The sequence below is a fragment of the Dipodomys merriami genome, unplaced genomic scaffold (assembly GCF_024711535.1).
Source record: "Dipodomys merriami isolate MVZ:Mamm:240054 unplaced genomic scaffold, mDipMer1.0.p SCAF_1, whole genome shotgun sequence".
Classification (NCBI taxonomy): domain Eukaryota; kingdom Metazoa; phylum Chordata; class Mammalia; order Rodentia; family Heteromyidae; genus Dipodomys; species Dipodomys merriami.
In genome coordinates, this window is record NW_027202270.1 from 17484164 (window position 1) to 17506740 (window position 22577).

The 22577-nt window shown below is 44.4% G+C and overlaps 1 protein-coding gene and 1 long non-coding RNA gene across 3 annotated transcripts in view; one reads left to right on the forward strand and one right to left on the reverse strand.

Moving 5' to 3' along the window:
- The window catches only part of Arpc2 (actin related protein 2/3 complex subunit 2), a 41723-nt gene extending 36029 nt beyond the window's left edge, over window positions 1–5694 (reverse strand). The window contains exons 1-2 of one of the 2 annotated variants that reach the window (XM_070017364.1): window positions 5608–5694; window positions 5311–5392 (exon numbers count right to left, since the gene is read on the reverse strand). In XM_070017364.1, coding sequence (XP_069873465.1) covers window positions 5311–5384 — 74 coding nt within the window. In that variant the 5' untranslated portion in view covers window positions 5385–5392; window positions 5608–5694. Of the gene's footprint in view, window positions 1–5310; window positions 5393–5594 lie in introns of both variants that reach the window. The other variant, XM_070017373.1, reaches the window with a different exon arrangement.
- Window positions 5695–5726: 32 nt separating this feature from the next.
- LOC138823820 (uncharacterized) lies at window positions 5727–7583 on the forward strand. Its single transcript, XR_011370909.1, has 3 exons — window positions 5727–5813; window positions 6484–6523; window positions 6863–7583. It is a non-coding gene; the product is annotated as an uncharacterized lncRNA (long non-coding RNA).
- The last annotated feature ends 14994 nt before the right edge of the window (window positions 7584–22577 follow it).

Genomic DNA, 22577 nt, shown 5'->3' on the forward strand with positions numbered 1-22577 from the left:
GCTTTCTTCTATATGCTTAAACAATGTCCTAATTCTGAACCATTTTAAACCAGTCTGTCTCTCTGAGGACATATGCAGCAGATTTGGGAATGAGAACAAGGTATCAGCAAGATTTAATTTATTCCTTTCTCAAATTTTTCCTCCCACAGTCCTCACCCACCCGAACTGGCACTGCTTGCTTGCTTAGCTTCACTCCCCCTCACAGAACCACAGCTCCCCACAATATATGCACATGCTGTGGCAAGGAGCCAGAAGGCACTTAAAATCAACAGCAATTTTGCATCTGACAGCATTTCCTCAGTTCTGGACTACATTCTCTAGCTAAGTTGACAGACCTCACTTCTGAAGCTGAAAAGGTTCTTGGTGTATATATGGTAACAAAAGAAATAATTTGCCAGATTACTTCTGCTTTAATTATGAGACTGAGTAAGAATCCCTAAATGAAAAGACAATACTGTTAAGACTTGAGCATGTTATTTGTAGTGCTGAGTGCGGCTTTTTTTAAAAACAGGTCCTGGGGCTAAAACTCAGGGCCTGGGCACTGTCCTTGAGCTTTTCTATTCAAGGCTAGTGCTCTCCAACTTAACCCACCTCATTTCTGGCTTCTTAGTGGTTAATTGGAGGTAAGAGTCTCATGGACTTTCCTACCTGGGCTGGTTTCAAACTGTGATTCTCATATCTCAGCCTCCTTCCTAGGTAGATAGCTATGATTGTAAGCATGAACCACCTGAACCATGAGAGTGTAGCTTTTTAATCCATCACACACTCTTAGTTTGTAGTCAGAAAACCAATTTACTTGTAGTGTCCCATTGTGAGGGTATCTATACAGGTAGAAAAACTAAGAATAGGGGCTGGGAAGGTGGCTCAGTGGTAGAGTGCTTGCCTTGCATTCATGAGGCCCTGGGTTCAATTCCTCAGCACCACATAAGCAAAAAGAAAAAAGCCAGAAGTGGCGCTGTGGCTCAAGTGGTAGAGCACTAGCCTTGAGCTGAAGAGCTGAGGGAAAACGCCCAGGCCAAGTTCAGGCCTCACGACTGGACCCCAGAAAAAAAAAAAAACAAAAAAAACAAAACTAAGAATAATATTCCTTCTTGTGTGTGTGTTGGTACTGGGGCTTGAACTCAGGGCCTGGGCACTGTCCCTGAGGTTTTTTGCTCGAGCCTAGTCCTCTACTTCTTGAGACACTTCTGGCTTTTTGGTAGTTAGAGGTAAGACTATCACACTTTCCTGCCTGGGCTCTGAATGGCAATACTCAGAAATCTGTGTCCTGAGTAGCTAAGATTACAGATGTAAACCACTGGTGCCCAGTCCCAAAGTATTGTTAAACAATGAGACTATCTAATAAGAGCTAGGGATGTTCCTCAGTGGTAGAAAGCTTCTTTCATGTGCAAAGCCCTAGATTTGATACCTAGCATTGGGGGAAAAAAAAATCTGTTTCCATTTTCAGTAACTGGATGGGTGCTGCTCAACAAACTTTCTGTATCTTGGAAATGTCTATATGTGTATGTGTGCACTGTCTAACATAGCAGCTACCTCCCCAAAATGCGGCAACTTAACACTAGATATGCATCTATTATGACTGAGGGGGTTTTTTTGTTGTTTTTTTTCAGTCTTGGGGCTTGAACTCTGGTCCTGGGGCGCTGTCCCTCAGCTCTTCAGCTCAAGGCTAGTACTCTACCACTTGAGCCACAGCACCACTTCCAGTTTTCTGAGTGATTTATTGGAGATAAGAGTCTCATGGACTTTCCTGCCCAGGTTGGCTTTGTACCGTGATCCTCAGATCTCAGCCTCCCGAGTAGCTAGGATTATAGGTGTGAGCCACCAGCGCTTATCTCATGAGAAACTAAATTTTAACTTTACTTCATTTTAATTTATATTTTAAATTTAACCAGCCACATACAGCAAATGGCTATAATATTGGACATTGCAGAGCTGGCAGATGCACTCTGGAAAAGGCTGCACTGAACCACAATTTCTTCAACTGGCTCATTCTGAGAAGTGTAAAAAGCAGGGTGGAGCTGACCTCTCCCAGTAGGTTCCCATGCTGGCAAAGCCATTCAAATCACAAAATTTCTTGTCCAAGCTATTCCCTTTCCTTGCCCTTCTGATTCCTTTCCTACCCCCAACCCAGTTTATCCCTTAGTTCCTCTCTAACTGTGCTAAAAGGCTCTCTCAGAGAGGCCCCCTTTTTTTCCATTGCTGTCTACTGATGAGCACTGCCAGAACCCTACATGTTTATGATGAACATATCAGTGATCTTTCGAGTTCTGGTGTAGCCATGTGCCTGAATAAACACTTAACTGCTTCACTGACTCACTTGACAGACATAGCTGGAAGCTCACCCTTGCCTGGAAGCAACCTTCTGCTGGCCATTACATTTTCAATGCTAGGCTAGAAAACTTCTACTTACTAGGCACAAGATAACTGGCTGTTTTAATTTTTTTATTATTATAAAGTTGATATAGAGAGGGGCTACAGTTTCATAATTTAGGCAAAGAGTACATTTCCTTTTGGACATCACCCCTCCCCGCGTACTCTCCCAGTTCCCCTTCATCCCTGTCTGTTTTTAAAGATTTTTAAAATAATTCTCAGCAGAATGTATTAAGCCCATTGATAGTCGTATCTCAAAGGGGAGAAAGATCTGAAAAACTTATTTACCCCACCCATATTCAAACTCTACTTACAAAATGTATCTTTGATTTTTTAAAAAAATCCCTGGGAATTATAATTTATGTCAGATTTGAAAGCCTACTTTTAAAATGGTTAGCTGCTTTTTTGTTTGAGACATGGTCTCAAGATACAACCTAGGCTGGCACAGAACTACTAATGCCTCATCCTCCTGAGTGCTGGGATCTGCTACTGTCTACTTTTTATTTTATTTTGTATTATTTTTTCCCATCCTGGGGCTTCAACGCTGGGCCTGGACCCTGTTCCTGAGCTTCTTTTGCTCAAGGTGAGTGCACTACCACTTGAGCCACAGTGTTTCTTCCAGCTTTTGTTGAGTTTATGAGAGATAAGAATCACAGGGCTGGGAAGGTGGCTCAGTGGTAGAGCACTTGCCTTGCATGCTCGAGGCCTTGGGTTTGATTCCTCAGCACCACATAAGAAAAAAAAAGCCTGAAGTGGCGCTGTGGCTCGTGGTAGAGTGCTAGCCTTGAGCTGAAGAGCTGAGGGACAGCGCCCAGGCCCAGAGTTCAGGCCCCACGACCGGACCAAAAAAAGAAAAAAAAAAGAATCACAGACTTTCCTGCCTGGACTGGCGTCTAACTGTGATTCTCAGATCTCAGTCTCCTGAGTAGCTAGGATTACAGGCATAAGCCACTAGCGGCCAGCTTTCTGCTACTTTTAAGTAGAATTTTCCAAAAGAAAGAGTTGTGAGTAATGTTTTATATTTCTGAGTCCCAAATTATTAATACAAAAGCAAATATGAAAACACTCCCAAAAAGGCATGCCTATACTTGAAAATACATAGCTACTTATCTTGTAGATCAGCTTATAACCACCCAGGTCTCATTCCTTGCTAGTCTGGACATGAGAATGTATTAAGATCAGTTGTGAAAATGCAGAAGTTATTTCAACTTCCTCCTATATGCTAAACTGCTCAAATGAAGTACACAGTAATCACTCAAAATAAAACCCTGAGATGATTCACTTGAATACTTAAAATGCAAAGAAGTGGCAGGAGAGGCTGAAGACAAGGAAATCATCTGAACATAGTAGCAACTGCAGCCCCTGGCAGGAAGCAGTACCTGCTCACTGCATAAATTACTTCAAGGAAAGTAATGCTTTGTCTTACAGATAAAATCTGTGACCTTATAAAACAGAACACACACTTGTGGGTCAATACTTTGTGTGTGGGGAGGGGGGAGGTTACTGGGGCTTTAACTCAGGCCCTACATACTGACCCTTCACTTTTTCTCCAGATCAAGGCTGGAACTCTATCACTTGAGTCACAGTTCCACTTCCGGCTTTTTGGTGGCTAACCCGAGAAAAGTCTCACAGCCTTTCCAGCCATGGTGGAATGATGATCCTCAGAGCTCAGCCTCTGAGTAGCAAGGATTACAGACATGAGCCATTAAGACCTAGCTAATGCTCCCCTTGCCCTTTTTTTCTTTAAATGCTATAAACAATAGTTCATTATAACCACTTAGAATTTCCCCTCTATCAATCTTCTCCCTTTGGTGGATCTCAAGTACTTCCTTTCCTATTTCTAGTTCCCAGTTCACCAGAAACAGTTTGCACTTATTTCCTAACTGTGAAACCAAGATGTGAAGCTCCATCTTCATAGATGGGGAAATGAGACAAAAGGACTAGCCACTGGCCTCTAAAAATTACACGCTAAAATCCAATTCTTGTTCATGTTTTAGATACTAGGAGAGCAAATAGCTGCAAGAAAGGAGGCTGGCTTGGGTTTGACAGAGAAGGCTGGAATATGTCCCAAGCCCATCTTTTTAAAAGGTCAAGTTAAAAAAGGCTAAGAACTTCACAGATTCTGGAGGCTTGAATATACATCTGGGCCAGGATTACCACAATTAAAAAAAAAATACAGATTAAGGGTCTCCGGGAAGAATTTAAAGGCAGACATCAACCAGATAAAAGCTAGTGGGTGGAGAAAAATCGTTACAATCTCAGGAGAGAGATAAGGAGAGTGTGAACGACTATTCGCTTTGCTACAGAAATATATAACAAAATGAGCAGTGTCTCTCACAGTAGGGAATGGGGGAAAGGAAAGCTAGAGAGATGTGGAGAGATGGATTCCCTCCCCTCCCCCGCCCCCGCCAGGGTCTGCTTTCAGTCTTCCCTCCGGCTCCTTCCAGGGGAGGCAGGAGTGGGGGAAGCGAGATCTGGGCCTGCATCTTCCACTACGTCCTGGGAATTCCTAAATACTCTTCCCAACTTAATCCCAGAAGGGAGTCTCTTTGGGTCTGTAACAATGACAGAGAACAGAACCGAGTGGTGGTCCTCTTCGCACCCCAGATGGTTTTCCCCGCGTGAGTTCCGGCCTCCGCTGCCCCCCGCGTTCCTACAGGTCCGCCTGCCCTTTGGCTGGCACGCTCGGGTCCCCGCGGCTTCCGCATCCCGGCTCGGAGCCTCTCCCCACGCATCTCGGCCCCTCACCCCACCGCGCCCCGTCGCCTCCCACGTCTCCCCGGGCCGGGCAGCCCCGACACCCGGCCAGACCCCTCCATCTCTCTCTTCCAGGTCGGGGGTGAGGAGAGGGGGGCCGGCCGCCCCCGGGCCCTGGCTGAGGTCAACTCCGTCTTCCTCCCCCCCCCCCCCCGCCGCCCCTGGCCCCGGACGCGCGCTCACCCGGCAGCCGCGTTCTCGAACTTGAGCGCGAGCGTCTCCTCGATGATGCGGTTGTTCACCTCCAGCAGGATCATGGCGGCGGCTGCCCCGGGCAGGGGAAGGAGACACAAGGGCGGGTGAGGATAGGTGAGGCCGGGAAGGACGGCGGGAGCGGCCCCGCTGCCCCCCGAGGAGGGCGGCTGGGTGGGGTAGGAGCCTAGGGGAGAAGGGGAGAGGGACCGGGATGGGAGAGGGGGAGGCCGCGCGCGCTGGCCCGAGCACACGCTGGCTGTGGAGATACCCACCCACCGCACCGACCTGGCCCCGAAGCCTGAACCCGCCCGCCGAGCCGCCGCCGCCGCCGCCGCCGCCGCCGCCGTCGCCGCCGCCTCACCGACAGCCCCGGTCCCCGCCCAGCCTCCGGCTCTAGCCGGCCACTTCCGCTCTCACACCCACTTCCGCTCGCCGCCCGGACGCGCGGCCCCGAGGCGCCATTTCCGCTCTGAACTCACGTGCGCGCGCACGTAAGCGCGTCCGGCGGGTCTGGGGCGGGGGGGAAGTACGGGAGAACTCGTTTGCGCGTGCGTGGTGCCGCCTGCCTGCCTGCCTCCACTTTCCCACAGACCCCGCCCCCTTCACCTCCCAACCACACACTCTAGGGACCTGCTACAACTACATCCTCTACTCTCTTGGTGTCCCCCAAGATTTGTGTCAATGTCCAGCTGCTCTTTCCTTATTATCCAAAAGGATGGATTCCACTCTTCTGGTGGTGTCATTTCAGAGATCCTGCAAGAAGCATGTAACTGGGCCAGGGTTTCAGGATTCTCCACAGGAGGAGTGTTTGTTGTAGGGGCTCCCTCAATCCAGGTTCATGGTTAAATATTTAGTAAGGTCCTGCTTTGTACTGGGCTACAGCCAGAACGGGAGGTGTGGCTCCAGTGGTAAAGCACAAGGCCCTGAGTTCAAGCCCTAGCACCAGCATAATAATTAAATAATAAATTGGTCTAAGCATTAACAAAGACCAAGAGCAAATCTGATGATGATCGTGACACCTAAGTCCCTGGCTTGCTTTTACGTACTTGTTTTTAGTTGACTTTATTTTTGATGCACAGGGATTTGAACTCAGGGCCACTTGGTTGCTAGGCACATACCACTTGTGTCATGCCCTCATCCATTTCTTGTTTTATTTTTCAGATAAGATCCTATGCTGCAAAGGAGGAGACTGCAATGCTTGGTAAGAAATGTATGCATTATCCTGCCCATGTAATTGTAACTCCTCTGTACAGTATGTTCACAAATAAAATTAAATTAAATTTAAAAAAAAGATCCTATGCTGGCTTGGACCAAGACCCTTATACCTGTGTGTCTAGTATAGCCGGCATCACAGGCAGCAACCACCACCTCCCAAGTAACTTGAACTACAGGTGTGAAGTACCACTTTTGGCCTTAGTTGACTTTAAAAATCACAAAATTCAGAGCTCTATAAAAGCTATTTTTAGACTCGCACTAGCTTTGCTATAAATATTACCTCCGATGTATGGTCCTGATAATGGCTTCCCATGTTCTTTTACAGGAACTTTTGGGCAGCTTTTGTCTAGCATAAGCTGGTTGAAGCCAGCCACAGACATCTTTCACTTAGAGTGACCTTTTGACTTCCAAGGGCCAAAATCTCAGAGGATACATAAGCCACTGCTGACCCATGAAGAGCCATGAACCTGGGTTTGTGTGTATATACCACAGATTGCTTTACTTCCTTTTTCCAACCACCTTTCCCCAGCCCTGAAACATCTTGCTTCTTTATCCTATGGATATCTCCACATCCTGTACTCAGAGAGCTGGGTTTGAGATTTGTTGTCCAGTCTCCATGCTGGCTGCCTGGGGAATGAACTTCTCAAAACACATCTTGTAGTGATTGGCATACTGTACAGACGGCAAGACAGGCCTGCTTTTTTTTTTTTTTCCCCCGGTGGTGGGGCTTGAACTCTGGGCTTGAGTGCGGTCCCTGCGCTCTTCAGCTCAAGGTGAGAGCTCTACAGCTTGAGCCATGGTACCACTTCTGGTTTTCTAGTGGTTTATTGGAGATAAGAGTCTCACGGACTTTCCTGACTGGGCTGGCTTTGAACTATGATCCTCAGATCTCAGCCTCCTGTGTAACTAGGATTACAGGCGTGCGCCATGGGCACCCAGCTGACAGGCCTGCTTTTGATCCCTACTATCAGCAACTCATAGGTAGCATCTCATCAAGCAAGCATCCTAACTTGATTATTTGCAATAAAAAATCCTTAATTTTATAATTTCACTTTTTTTTCAGAAATGACTTTTCAATATGACAGAAAACTGGGAGAAAAATGTGTGTGTGTGTGTGTGTGTGTGTGTGTGTGTGTGTGTGTGTGTGTGTGTGTGTGTGTGATTCACAGAACCCTTGACCCTCATCTCAAGTCCTACTTCTGCCCCTCACTCTTGGCTTGCCCCAGGAAAAACAGATTCCTTTCCTTAGGGGCTGGAAATAATGTTAGGAAATTATAGATTCCCCTCAAGTCACATAAACAGTGTTTTAATGTGGATGTTTTTGAACTAAAATGATGCATATAGTTTTGAAAATATTTACATATGACACCAAAAGCACTTGTAAAGAAAAAAAGCACCCTCTTCACAGGCAATATCCTCCTCTTACAAATTCATCCTGATGTGTACATTCATATTGTCCCATTTTTCCTTGATTTGCTCATTTTAAGCTTTATCTGTTGATTTCCTGCCACGGTATATAATAACTCCTCTATCACTTCTGACATACAGTTATGAACTTAACTTATTATGTATGCAAATATTCACTGATGAGCCAAGAAGAGTGACAGTTCTGCTAATTTATACAGCCTTTCATTTTTCTTAGAGTAATTATTTTTATTTTTACTTTGATTTGTCTGATTTTCAATATATTTCAGTTGGTTCCCCATTCTCCAAGTTAAGACTGTCAAACAACCTAGCAATATTTTCCATATATGTAATATATGAGTTTCATCTTTCAGGTCTTTGTCCCAGAGCCTTCTTCACTCTAGTTTCAGTCTGACTGCTCTGGAGTCTTGCAGTACTATTGTTACTCTGGGGTTTTCTTTTCTCTTCTTCTTCTTCTTTTTTTTTTTTTTTTTTTGTTGGTCCTGGGGCCTGAACTCTGGGCCTAAGTGCTGTCCCTGAGCTCTTCAGCTCAAGGCAAATACTCTACCACTTGAGCCACAGCGCCACTTCTGATTTTCTGGTGGTGAATTGGAGGTGAGAGTGTCACGGACTTTCCTGCCCAGGATGGCTCTGAACCTTGATTCTCAGATGTCAGCCTCCTGAGTAGCTAGGATTACAGGCATGAGCCACTGGTGCCTGGCTTGGATTTTCGTTCATTGCTGGTCTGAACTGGTTTTGTTCATTTCTGGGATGTCCTATATTCTTTCTTAGTTTGCTTTGCTTCAGTTTTGCTCAAGGACCCCTTCTAGTAACTTTCTAAGACAGGAACATTTAACCAAGTGTGGCAGTACATGCTTGTAATCCTAAAACTTAGGAGGCAGGAAGAGCATGAGTTTGAGATCAGCCTAGGTTACATAGTAACTTAAAAGCCAGATATGGTGGTGCAAAACAAAACATCCCCCACCCAATCTTTGTGTGTTGAAAATCTCTTAATTATATCTTGACATGATTTGTAGTTGTGCTGGATATTCAAATTTGAAAAGAAGTTCCCTTTTATTAAAAAATATGTATGCATATATTTAATGACAGACTGGGGCTTAAACCTGGTGTCTAGGTGTCCGTGAGCTTTGTGCTCAAGGCTGGTACTCTAGCACTTGAACCACAGCTCTGCTTCTGATGTTGTGTTGGTTAATTGCAGTTAAGAGTCGGCTAGCTTCAAATCACAATCTTCAGATCTCAGCTTCCTGAGTAACTAGCTAGGATTATAGACATAAGCCACTGGTACTTGGCTCCGACTCCTGTTGTTTTTTTTTTTTTTTGGGGGGGGTACAGTCGTGGGGCCTGAACTCTGGGCCTGGGCGCTGTCCCTCAGCTCTTCAGCTGAAGGCTAGCGCTCTACCACTTGAGCCACAGCACAACTTCCGGCTTTTTTCTTTTTGCTTATGTGGTGCTGAGGAATCGAACCCAGGGCCTCATGCATGCAAGGCAAGTACTCTACCACTAAGCCACCTTCCCAGCCCCTCCTGTTTTATTTTGAAGATACCACTCCATTATCTTCACACTTCTACACTTTTATTAAAAAGTTTGATTTTATTTATTTATTTATTTTTATTTTTATTTTTTTGTCGGTTTCATGGCCGGAGCTCTGGGCCTGGGCGCTGTCCCTCAGCTCTTCACCTCAAGGCTAGCACTCTACCATTTGAGCCACAGTGCCACTTCCAGCTTTTTCTGCTTATGTAGTCCTGAGGAATTGAACCCAGGGCCTCATGCATGCAAGGCAAGCGCTCTACCACTGAGTTACCTTCCCAGCCTTCATACATTCTTTTTTTTTTTTTTTTTTTTGTCGGTTGTGGGGCTTGAACTCTGGGCCTGGGCGCTGTCCCTCAGCTCTTCAGCTCAAGGCGAGCGCTCTACCACTTGAGCTACAGTGCCACTTCCGGTTTTCTGGTGGTTTATTGGAGATAGGAGTCTCACGGTCTTTCCTGCCCGGGCTGGCTTTGAACCGCGATCCTCAGATCTCAGCCTCCTGAGTAGCTAGGATTACAGGCGTGAGCCACCAGCGCCCGGCCCTTCATACATTCTTGATCCTTTTAGATGATGATTAAAGGACTCTGTGTGTGTGTGTGTGTGTGTGTGTGTGTGTGTATGCCAGTCCTTGAACTCAAGGCCTGAGTACTATCCCTGAGCTTTTTCATGCTCAAGGATAGTGCTCTTCCACTTCAAGCCACAGCACTCTTTCTGGATTTTTAGTAGTTAATTGGAGATAACAGGTTCTCATGGTCTTTCCTGCCCAGGCTGGCTTGGAACCGTGATCCTCAGATCTCAGCCTCTTGAGTAGCTGGGCTTATAGGCATGAACCATGGGTGCCTGGCAAATTAAAGGACTTTTAAAAAACAATTTTTTTTGTGGTGCTGAGGATTGAACCCAAGGTTTTATGTATGCTAGGTAAACACTCCATCATTGAGCTATCCCTAGCCCTTCTTGCATCATAATAACCTGAATCCTAGGGTTATTATGAGGTTTCCAACATATCAGGTCCAGCTATTCATCCCTCCTCCCCGCTCCCCCCCAAAAATCACGTGCACACACACACACACACACACACACACACACACACACACACACACACACACAGAAGTAATTTATAAAAGATAGGCAGGATTTAAAGAATAATTATGTTGGGAAAAGGAAAAGCATTTCAACCCACCATTGGGGTACTAATATGAGTTTTAGGTTTAAATCCAGGAGGAAGAATTGGGGCAGGGGGTAAGAATCATGCATAGTTATGCATAGTTAAGCAGTCTTGGTCTAAATGAGGTTGATGATTGATGATTATTGGTTCTGGTCCAGAAGAATAACCAAAACCCAAGCAAGTCCTATGGCTTGAGGGGACAATTCAGTTTCCAGGAGAGATTGCTCCTGGTTCAGGTAACAGCATCACTACCATAGGCAATAGTCATCATTTGCCTGTGTGTATGTGTGTTTGTGTGTGAGATCTGTTTTGCTAAACTTCCTGTTGCATAGGAGTAGTTTCACTCCCTTGTCATAAAGATGTTTATCAATCAGTCCTGTTCTTGCAGAAATCCAAAGTGATTGCAAGAGTGGCTCAGAAGAAGAAAAAAAAAGAGGCAAATAGCCAAAGAGAGACAAAATGGAATTTGATTTGCCAGTCATCAGTGTTCCCCTTAAAATTTCTACTCTCAATGATCACTCTGTCTATGGCAGGGTTGAAGGTCAATAGTCCTTTTCTTCAGTAACTATTTCCTGCTGGAATGGAAGACCTGGAAGAGTCAGAAAACTTTGTTTCCTGTGACTTTTCCAGGGAATGCACTGGAACAATTGTGAAATGTGGCAGGAAGAAGGCTTTAGTCACTCTTACCTTTGTGCCTTCACCCTTGAAGGCATAAGGGAAGTAAGTGAGGAATCACTAGGTTTCAGACAGCTACTCCTTGAGTGATTAACAACCTATGTGCAGTTAAGCAGGAGTCTGAGCCAAAGTTTTAAGACAAAGGAGACATACAAAAAAGAAAGTAAAAGCAGGGACACAAGGTTTTCATCCTGCTTTTAACTTGTGGGTCCAAGGGAGGAGTCAGTGTTTTTTAGCCAAAACACTTTCTAATTTCTCTGAAATAGAATTATTTTCTTGCCCAGCTGGTTGGGAGTTTTATAATGATGTGTCTTGCAGTTACTTTTGTTGTTGTTGTTGGGTCATGGGGCTTGAACTCTGGGCCTAGGCGCTGTCCCTCAGCTCTTCAGCTGAAGGCTTGTGTTCTACCACTTGAGCCACAGGTCCACTCCTGGTTTTCTGATGGTTCATTGGAGATAAGAGTGTTTCAGACTTTCCTGCCTAGGCTGGCTTTGAACCGAGACCCTCAGATCTCGGCCTCCTAAGTAGCTAGGATTGAAGGTGTGAGCCAAGAGCACTGGGCTGCAGTAACTTTTTATAGGGTTGTTGTGGGGTCTTTTTTGGTTCTGAGCATGCCATCAGGAAGAATTTTATTATTTCCTTTTATGTATTTTCTTTGTTCAAGAATGCCTCTCCAGCTGGGAAGGTGGCTCAGTGGTAGAGTGCTTGCCTCGCATGCATGAGGCCCTGGGTTTGATTCCTAAGCACCACATAAGCAGAAAAAGCTGCAAGTGGCGCTGTGGCTCAAGTGGTAGAGCACTATCCTTGAGCTGGTTTGCTGAGGGACAGCGCCCAGGCCCAGAGTTCAGGCCCCACGACCAACAACAAAAAAGAAAAAAAAAGAATGCCTCTTGCCAGGCACCCGTGGCTCCCACCTGTAATCCGAGCTACTTAGGAGGTTGAGATCTGAGGATCATTGTTCAAGGCCAGTCCAGGCAGAAAGTCCATGAGACTCTTATCTCCAATAAACCACTAGAAAATCAGAAGTGGCACTGTGGCTCAAGTGGTAAAAGCACTCGCCTGGAGCTAAAGAGTGCAGGGACAGTGCCAAGCCCAGAGTTTAAGCCCCACAACTGACAAAAACAAACAAAAAAAAGGGCTGGGAAGGTGGCTCAGTGGTAGAGTGCTTGCCTTGCATGCATGAGACCCTGGGTACGATTCCTCAGCACCACATAAGCAGAAAAAGCCAAAAGTGGTGCTGTGGCTCAAGTGGTAGAGTGCTAGCCTTGAGCTGAAGAGCTGAGGGACAGTGCCCAGGCCCAGAGTTCAGGCCTCACAACCAACAAAAACAAAAAAAACCCCACACAAAGTGCAAAAGAACGTGAACAGTAGCAGACTGTATTTTAAGATGGGCTCACTACAACTATAACATGCCAGAAAGTCACTCAGACTTCTGAACTTGGTGGTGTGAAAGTATTCCCAGAGTAAACTGAGCAGGAATGGATTTTTTTGAGTTCCTTTGACTTCCACTCTTTCCTTTTACCAGCCGTGTTTCCACTGCCTTCCACTGCCCAGCTGCAGTGTATAGAAAATTAAAGTTCAGGGGTGGAGCCGGAGAAAGGGGTGTGGGTGGGACGGGTGGGGCAGAAAAGGACAGACTCAATGGACTGTTGAGGGACCTGGAATCTACAGGCTTCCAATGTAGATTTTCAACCAGTCATCTCGGTTTTTTTTATCTAGCTTTGGTCTATTTAAATATATGATTCATTGAACAAATGTCTTTGTACTTGCCACCCAGATTTCTTGAAATTTAACCTCTATAGTTAAATTTGCTTTAGGTCTTTCAAACATAAAATGTAAGCTGGGCCCTGGTGGCACATGCCTGTAATCCTAGCTACTCAGGAAGCTGAGACCTGAGGATCACGGTTCAAAGCCAGCCTGGGCAGGAAACTCCATGAGACTCTTCTCTCCAATAAACCACCAGAAAACCAGAAGTGCACTGTGGCTCAAGCAGGAGAGCGCTTGCCTTGAGCTGAATTGCTCAGGGACAGCACCCAGGGACAAGCCCAACTGAGAAAACAAACAGACAAAAAACATAAAATGTAGCTGAATCCTCCCGCGAGCCCCATCCATTATGTCCCTCATTCTGCCATCCTTATAATATAACCAGCACACTGCAGGAGGTGTTTATATATCCCATACTTTTACTCTATACTTTTATTCTACATATTTTCCATAAATATGTAGGGTTTGTTTCCTATGATTTAAGCTTTTTATGTATAGAAACTATCATATTGCATATTTCCATTTGAAAATACTCCTTTAAGTCCTTTCTCCCTCTATTCTTCTTTCTTTCTTTCTTTCTTTCTTTCTTTCTTTCTTTCTTTCTTTCTTTCTTTATCTTCCTATCTTTCTTTCCTTCCTTCCTTCTTCATTTCGCTTTTTTCTTTTTTTGGGGGGGTCCAGTCGTGGGGCCTGAACTCTGGGCCTGGGCACTGTCCCTTAGCTCTTCAGCTCAAGGCTAGCGCTCTACCACTTGAGCCACAGTGCCACTTCCGGCTTTTTTCTTATGTGGTGCTGAGGAATCCAACCCAGGGCCTTGAGCATGCAAGGCAAGTGCTCTACCACTGAGCCACCTTCCCAGCCCCCCTATTTCTCTTTTTTTCTTCTCACCTTCATTCCTTCCCATTCTGTCCTTCCATCCTATCGTCTCTCTCTCTCTTCCTTCCTTCCTTCCTTCCTTCCTTCCTTCCTTCCTTCCTTCCTTCCTTCCTTCCCTCCTTCCTTCCTTCCTTCCTTCCTTCCTTCCTTCCCTTCCTTCCTTCCTTCCTTCCTTTCTTCCTTCTTTCCTTCCTTCTTTCCTTCCTTCTTTCCTTCCTTCTTTCCTTCTTTCTTTCTTCCTTTCTTTCTTTCTTTCTTTCTTTCCTTTCTTTCTTTCTTTCTTTCTTTCTTTCTTTCTTTCTTTCTTTCTTTCTTTCTTTCTTTCTTTCTTTCTTTCTTTCTTTCTTTCTTTCTTCCACCAAGCAACCTTCCCAGCCCCCCCTCACTCCTTTTTGGCTTTTTTGTTCAAGGCTGGCATTTTACCACTTGAGTCATAGCTCCATTTCTGGCTTTTTGTTGGTTAATTGAAGGTAAGAATCTCTAAGATTTGTTTGCCCAGGTTGGCTTCAAACTCTGTTCTTTAAATCACAGCCTCCTGAGTAGTTAGGATTATAGGTATGAGATACCAGGATCTGGATGTTGGTGCTATTTTAATTTTATATCTCCTTGAATCCCTAAGACAACAGGGATTCTAAGAGGCAAATGCTCCTATTAGTTCATTTTGTAGATGATGAAATAGATGCTAAAATGCTAGGGAATGTGTTTGATGTCACGCATATATATAGTGGTTGAGCTGGGACTTAGCACATGTCACTAAGCAGTTTTGTATTCATTACCAAATGGGATAGTTTTGTATTTTAGCTTTTGTTCTTCTCATAGTTGTGAATTCAAAGTACCATCCTTGCTAGTACTCTATCACTTGAGCCATGCTTTGTTCTTACTTTAGTTACTTTTCAGCTAGAGTGGTTACATTTTGCCTGAAGCCAGCCTCACATAGCAATCCTCCTACCTCTGTCTCTGAGGTTGCTGTAGTTACTGGCATGAGTCACCATACCAGCTTACTCTTGGGGCTTGAATTCAGGGCCTGGGTAATATCCTTGAGTTTTTTAGCTCAAGGTTAGCACTCTCTTACTTAAGCTGTAGCTCCATTTTTGTCTGTTTGCTGGCTAATTGGAGGTAAGAGTCTCACAGACTTTCCAGCCTGGCCTGTCTTTGAACCATGATCCTCAGATCTCAGCCCTCTAAGTAGCTAGGGTTACAGGTACAAGCCAACAATGCCAGCCTGTATTTTAGTTTTAAGTGTGATAAAATTAGAATGGAGAACATTAGATCTGTTACTATCCATTTAAAAATAATGTCAAAACCTCTTGATTATGCATTTATTTTAGCTGGGTGCCAGTGGCTCATGCCTATAATCCTAGCTATTCAGGAGGATAAGGTCTGAGGATTGCAGTTCAAGGCCAACCCCAGGCAGGAAGGGCAGGAAAGTCATGAGACTCTTATCTCCAATAAACTACCAAAAATAACTGGAAATGGGGCTGGGAAGGTGGTTCAGTGGAAGAGTACTTGCCTTGCACGCATGAGGCCCTGGATTTGATTCCTGAGCACCACATAAGCAGAAAAAGCCGGAAGTGGTGCTTTGGCTCAAGTGGTAGAGCGCTAGCCTTGAGCTAAAGAGCTGAGGGACAGCGCCCAGGCCCAGAGTTCAGGCCCCACGACTGACAAAACAAAACAAAAACCTGGAAATGGAGCTGTAACTCAAGTGGTATAGTGCTAGCCTTGAGCACAAAAGCTCAGGGAGAGAACCTGGGTCTGAGATCATGCTCCAGAATCGACAAACCAACAAACAAAAACATTTATCCTGCTGCACCCTGCTGGCCAAAGTATAAACTGTTCTAAAATAGCCAGAAATATGCTAAGTTCAATGGTAAAGATAGAGGCTGGAGGTAGTTTGGGGGTTGGGAGCATTTGGTTGGCTAATAGGGACCCTATTGAAGCTTTCTGTCCTTTTCTTCCTCTTCCTCCCTCCTCCTTCCTCCTCTTATCTCTTCCCTCCTCCCTTCTCCCTTCTCGCTCTTCCTCCTCCCTCCTCTCCTTTTTTCTTCCTCTTTCTTAGTGTTGCTGGCCTCCTCTTCCTCCTCCTCCTCCTCCTCCTCCTCCTCCTCCTCCTCCTCCTCCTCTTCCTCCTTTTCTCCCTCTTTCCTCCTTCTCTCTCCTTTCTCCTCTTCCTCTTCTTCTTTCTTAGTGTTATGAGTTTGACTCAGAGCCTCATACTTGCTTACTCACAATCAACACACTACTACTTGAACCATGCTTAACTGGAAATGGAGTCTTGAGGACTTTTCTGCCCGAGCTGGCTTTAAACCTTGATCTTCACCTGGCACCAGTGGCTCATGCCTGTAATCCTAGCTACTCAGGAGGCTGAGATCTGAGGATCAAAGCCAGCCTGGACAGGAAAGTCCATGAGACTCTTATCTCCAATTAATCACCAAAAAACTGGAAGTGGCGCTGTGACTCAAGTGGTAGAGCGCTTACCTTGAGCTGAATTGCTCAGGGACAGCGCCCAGGCCCAGAGTTCAAGCCCCACGACCCACAAAAATAAAACAAAACAAAACCAAAAAACCCTTGATCTTTAGATCTTAGCCTCCTGAATAGGTAGGATTACAGGGCATGAGCCACCAGAATCTGGCTTACTCTCTTTTTCTGACAGACCCTCGGCTGGTGGTGCCATCAACTGAACATCACTGCTTCTGTGAAGGGGGTCCCCTCAACATAGCTCTTTCTTTTCTTCCTGGTTCTTAGTATTTGGGACTTAATTTGAGACTATTGTTGGGCTGCTGCTGGCCCTGGGTTACTGCCTTCTCTCTGGGGGTTCTCCTACATTCACACTTCTGCCAAGGGGCCTGTGCAAATGCATCTTCTTTCATCTTACCTAGAGGGTGACATTTGCTTCTTGTGGAATCAAGGACAGTCCAGAGTACAAAAAGTAACGCCATGGAACGGGCAGTGTAGTGTCCTTTAGGTACCAGTCGCTTCCCCGACGTAACCAGTGTGCTGGCAGTATCAACTTTTCAGAAGTGTAGACTGTCCTGAGATGGCTGCAGGATCCAGGAGTGCTTGACAAAGGCAGAAGCTGGCAGAAGCTGGTGACCACTGCTGCAATCCTCCTCACAGCTGTGAAATGAAGATATCTACAAAGTGTTGAGGGCAATACCACACCAGCAACACCTTCAAAATAAAGGCAAATTGGAGACATTTCCAGGCCAATAAAAGCTAAAGCAATTCATCACTAGCGTCTCACCTTGTAAAGAAACACTAAGAGAAATCCTTTAGGCTAATACAACCTGGATCCCAATACACACATGGCAACCTGAAGCCTGGCGAAGAAATAAAGATTACCGGTAAGACACTACATAGGTAAACATGATGAACAGTGTTACTTTACCTTCAATGTGATTTCCTTATTTTTTATGTGATTTCAAAGCCAAGTACAAGCTAGGCACTGGTGGCTCATGCCTGTACTCTTTGCTACTCAGGAGATCTGAGGCTCATGATTGGAAGCCAGCCTGAACAGGAAGGTTTCTGAGACTCTTTTGTTCTCTCTCTTTCTGTTGTGGGGCTTGAACTCTGGACCTGGGCACTGTCCCTCAGCTCTTTAGCTCAAGGCGAGCGCTCTACCACTTGAATCACAGCACCACTTCTGGTTTTCTGGTGATTTATTGGAGATAAGAGTCTCATGGACTTTCCTGCCTGGGCTTATTTTGAACTGTGATCCTCAGATCTCAGCCTCCTGAGTAGCTAGGATTACAGGCGTGAACCACTGCCCGGTTCTTTGAAACTCTTAGCACCAATTAGCTGGCAAAAAGCCAGATGTGGAGTTGTGGCTCAATGGTAGAATATCACTTGAGTGAAAAAGCTAAGGGAGAACTCTCTGGCCCTGAGTTCAAATCTCAGTATTGGTACCAAAACTAAATAAAAGTCAAATGTATAGAACAGTAACTGCAAGCCTGTTATAGGCACAATGTATAAAGATGTCATTTGTGACAATAACATCAGAGAAAGAGAGATGGAGCTGGGTTGATACAGAGTTAATGCATGTTATCAAATTAAGCTGGTATCAATTCAAACCACGTATTTAAGTTCAATTGATGTCCATTATTGTCCCCTGGCAACTACTGAGAAATCAAGTTTAAATAAGAAACATGAAATTGAAATGATACACTAGAAAAATCGAACACAGACAAGTGTGGTGGTATATGCCTGTGGTCCCAATACTTGGGGGCTGAGGTAGGAGGACTAAAAATTTAAACTCAGCTTGCATTACACACTGGGACCAAATGCAAAAGAAGACAGAATAAGGCTGAGCATGGTGGACCTGGTGTTTCACATTTATTATCCTAACTACAAGAGGGAAGGCCAAAAAATAGGCAGATTGTGGTCCAGGCATGTCCAGGAAAGAATTGAGACCTTGTCTTAAAAATAACCAAGGCAAACAAGGGCTGAAGGCATGGCTCAGTGGTAGAGCATCTGGCTGGCAAGCACAAGGCCCTGAGGTTGAAAACCCACTATCACAACAGTAACAATGAAGGAAAACAACAAGAGAGGAGGTCTACACTAGTAATTGAATTATAGATTTTAAGTAAAACATGGCTAAGAAAAACAAAGATAGCTGGGTGCCAGTGGCTCACGCTACTCAGGAGGCTGAGATCTGAGGATCCTGGTTCAAAGCCATTCCGGGCAGGAAACTCCTTGAGACTCTTATCTCCAATTAACTACTAGAAAACCAGAAGTGGCACTGTAACTCAACTGGTAGAGCACTCTTATCTCCAAATAACCACCAGAAAACTGGAAGTGGCACTGTGACTCAAATGGTAGAGTGCTCGCCTTGAGCTGAAGAGCTGAAGGATAGCGCCCAGGCCCAGAGTTCAAGCCATGACCAACGAGAGAAAGAAAGAAAGAAGGAAAGGAAGAAAGATGTTATATATATTATAAAAGATCACTTCATCAGGAACATATAATAATTATAAAAATATATGCCAAACAAATACCCCCAAATACATAAAAACCAATACTGATAGAATTGGAGGAACAAATAAATATTTCTACAACGATAGTTGGAGATGTCAACATAAAGCAAGGTGTGTGTGTGTGTGTGTGTGTGTGTGTGTGTGTGTGTGTGTGTGTGATTTGTGTGTTGGGGTGTCTGTAGAATCAAGACAAGATGCTGAGATAGGAAGATCATTTGAGCCTAAGATTTCAAAATCAGCCTGGGCAATGTAGCAAGATATGTCTTAAAAAGAACCGAATAAAATTATATACTAATCAGATCTAACATACTCATGCAAACTATTCTACTGAACAACAGAAAAATACACATTCTTTTCAAGCGCACATAAAACACTCTCCAGGAGAGACTATGTTAGGCCATCAAACAATTCTCAAAACACTTAAATAGAAAAATCATTCAAAATATCTTCCAACCAGAATGGAATTAATATAGAATTTAATAATAGAAGGAAAACTGAAAAAGTTAGCAAATATGTGGAACTTGAACAACATATTTGTAATTCTTTTTTTGTTGTTGTTGTTGGTCATGGGCTTGAACTCTGGGCCTAGGTGCTGTCCCTTAGTTCTTCAACTCAAGGCTTGCACTCTACCACTTGAGCCACAGTACCACTTCTGGCTTTTTCTGCTTATGTGGTGCTTAGGAATTGAACCCAGGGCCTCATGCATGCAAGGCAAGCACTCTACCACTGAGCCACCTTCCCAGTCCTTGTAATTCATTTATAGAAGAATTAATATCAACTCTATTCAGACTCTTTCAGAAAATAGAAGACAGTTTATGAGGCTATATAATTACTCTGATACCAAAATCAGATAAAGATAGTACAAGAAGCTGGGCACCGATGGCTTATGCCTGTAATCCTAGCTACTTAGGAGGCTGAGATCTGAGGATCATGATTCAAAGACTGCCCAGGCAGGAAAATCCGTGAGACTCTTATCTCCAATTAACCACCAGAAAACTGGAGGTGGCACTGTGGCTCAAATGGTAGAGTGCTTGCCTTGAGCTGAAGTGTTGAGGGATAGCGCCCAGGCCCAGAGCCCAAGCCCACAACCAACAAAACAAAACAAAAAGATAGTACAAGAAAGTACAGATTCAAAGGATTATACATTATACTCAAGCGAAACTTATTCTGGAAATGAAAATTGTTCAATACAAGGAAATCAATTAACGTAATATGACACATTAACAAAATCAGAAAAAAAAGTCATGGTCTTCTCAATAGATGCAGAAAAAGAATTTGACAAAATTCAGTATATTTTCTTTTTTTTAAATTTAATTTAATTTTATTTGTGAATATACTGTACAGAGGGGTGACAATTACATGGGCAGGATAATGCGTACATTTCTTACCGAGCATTGCAGCCTCCTCCTTTGTTTACCCTTCACATCCCTTCCCAGCTTCCCCTCTCCCCCCCAATCCCAATCCTTCTCCTTCCCCCCCACCTCCCCCTCAGTATATTTTCTTGATAAAAGCTTAGGAAACTATTTGGGCATGGTGGTGCATACGTATAATCCTAGCACTTGGAAGGTGGAGGCAGAAAAAGTTCAAGTTTGAGGCCAGCCTGGGTTACACAGAAAAACTTGTTTAAAAAACAAACCCATACCGAGTGCCAGTCAGTGGCTTATGCCTGTAATCCTAGCTACTCAGCCAGCTAAGATCTGAGGATCTTGGTTCAAAGTCAGCCCTGGCACAAAAGTCTTTGTGAGACTCTTATCTCTTATCTCAGAAAAATCCAGAAGTGGCTGTGTGGCTCAAGTGGTACAGCGCTGGCTTTGAGCACAAAGAGACTCAGGGACAGCGCCCAGGCTGTCAGTGCAAGCTCCAGGACCCACAAAAAAGAAAAAAAAAAGTAAAACTTTCTCTATCTGCAGATGACATGGCTCTATATAGAGTACCACAAAATTCATAAAAATAACCTACTAGAGCTAGTAAATGAACCCAATGAAGTTGTTGGATATGAGATCACCACATAAATACATTGTGTTTCTTTATACCAGCAATGACCAATCTGAAAAGGAAATTAAGAAAATAATTCCACCCATCATAACATCCAAAATATTACTTAGGGATAAATTTAAATGAGATGAAAGAATCTTGCACTGAAAACTATAAGACACAATGAAAAAAATTAAAAAGACCTAAATAAATAGGAAGACATCGGGACTGGGAAGGTGGCTCAGTGGTAGAGTGCTTGCCTTGCATGCATGAGGCCCTAGGTTCAATTCCTAAGCACCACATAAGCAGAAAAAGCCGGAATTTTGGCGCTGTGTCTTAGGTGGTAGAGTGCTAGCCTTGAGCTGAAGTACTGAGGGACAGTGTGCAGGCCCAGAGTTCAAGCTCTACAACTGACAAAAAATAAATAAATAAAATTATATATATATGAAGACATCCAATGTTCATGGATTAGAAGAGTTAATATTGTTAAGATATTTTTCAAAGCAATCTACAGAGTCAATGTGACCTTTGTCAAAATTCCAATAGCTCCCCCACCCCTGAAATTAAAATTAATCTTCAAACTTACGTGAAACTTCAAAGTCCTCTGAGCAGCCAAAACAATACAGTATTGGGGAAAAAAGAAGACTCATATGGTCTAATTGTAAAACTTAACCAAAACATGACAGCAATCAAAACAATCATAACTGGCATAAAAATAGATGTAAATAGGCTAATTGAATAGAGTTGAGATCCTAACAATAAACAAAAGTAGTTATGGCCAATTGACTTTCGACAAGAGTGTCTCTTAATGGGTGGAAAAATAGCCTTGTGGCAGGACAACTGGATCTGCAAAGGAGTTGTATTCTTAGCAAATTTTTGTGCTTTGACTCACGCCCAGGGCCTTAGGCCTGGTAGGTACAGAGCTCCAGCACTGAGCCACACCTGTGTCTCATTCTCTATACAAAAATGAATTCCCATTCAATCAATGAGCTAAATAAAATGCCTAAAGTAGAAAACTATAAGAAGAAAACATTTAGCCTGGTGCTGGTGGCTCATGCCTGTAATCTTATCTACTCAGGAGGCTGAGATCTGAGGCTGGTGGTTCAAAGCCAGCCCGGGGAAGGAAAGTCCATAACACTCTGATCTCCAATAAACCACCAGAAAACCAGAAGTGGCGCTGTGACTCAAGTGGTAGAAGTGCTCACCTTGAGCTGAAGAGCTGAGGGACAGCGCCCAGGCCTAGAGTTCAAGCCCATGATGGACAAAAAAAAAAAAAAAAAAAAAAAAAAGAAGGAAACATTTTGGTAAATTTTTATTGTAAGGTCTGCACAGGGACACCTCCCTCCCACTTGTCTAAGTCTCCGCCCAGTATCTGTTACCTAGGTAACTGGCAGACCTGGAAGCAGTCACCTTCCCCTCCTGCTAGGTCACAGCCTGGACCACTTCTGGTCACAGGCCTCCCATCTGACCTTAGGAAGGACCTAGAACCTGAGGTTACATCCGGATCCAGTGTGGCCACATCTTTTCCCCACCTGGCCACACCTCTTCCTGTCCCTGGCCTAGATAAGTCCTGGCCCAGGAGTGGGTTGCCTTGCCCCCTCTTCCCCCCCCCCCCACTCCTTTTTCAGCCCTGCCTTTCCTGCCTGAATAGCACGTGGTGTTCTCTT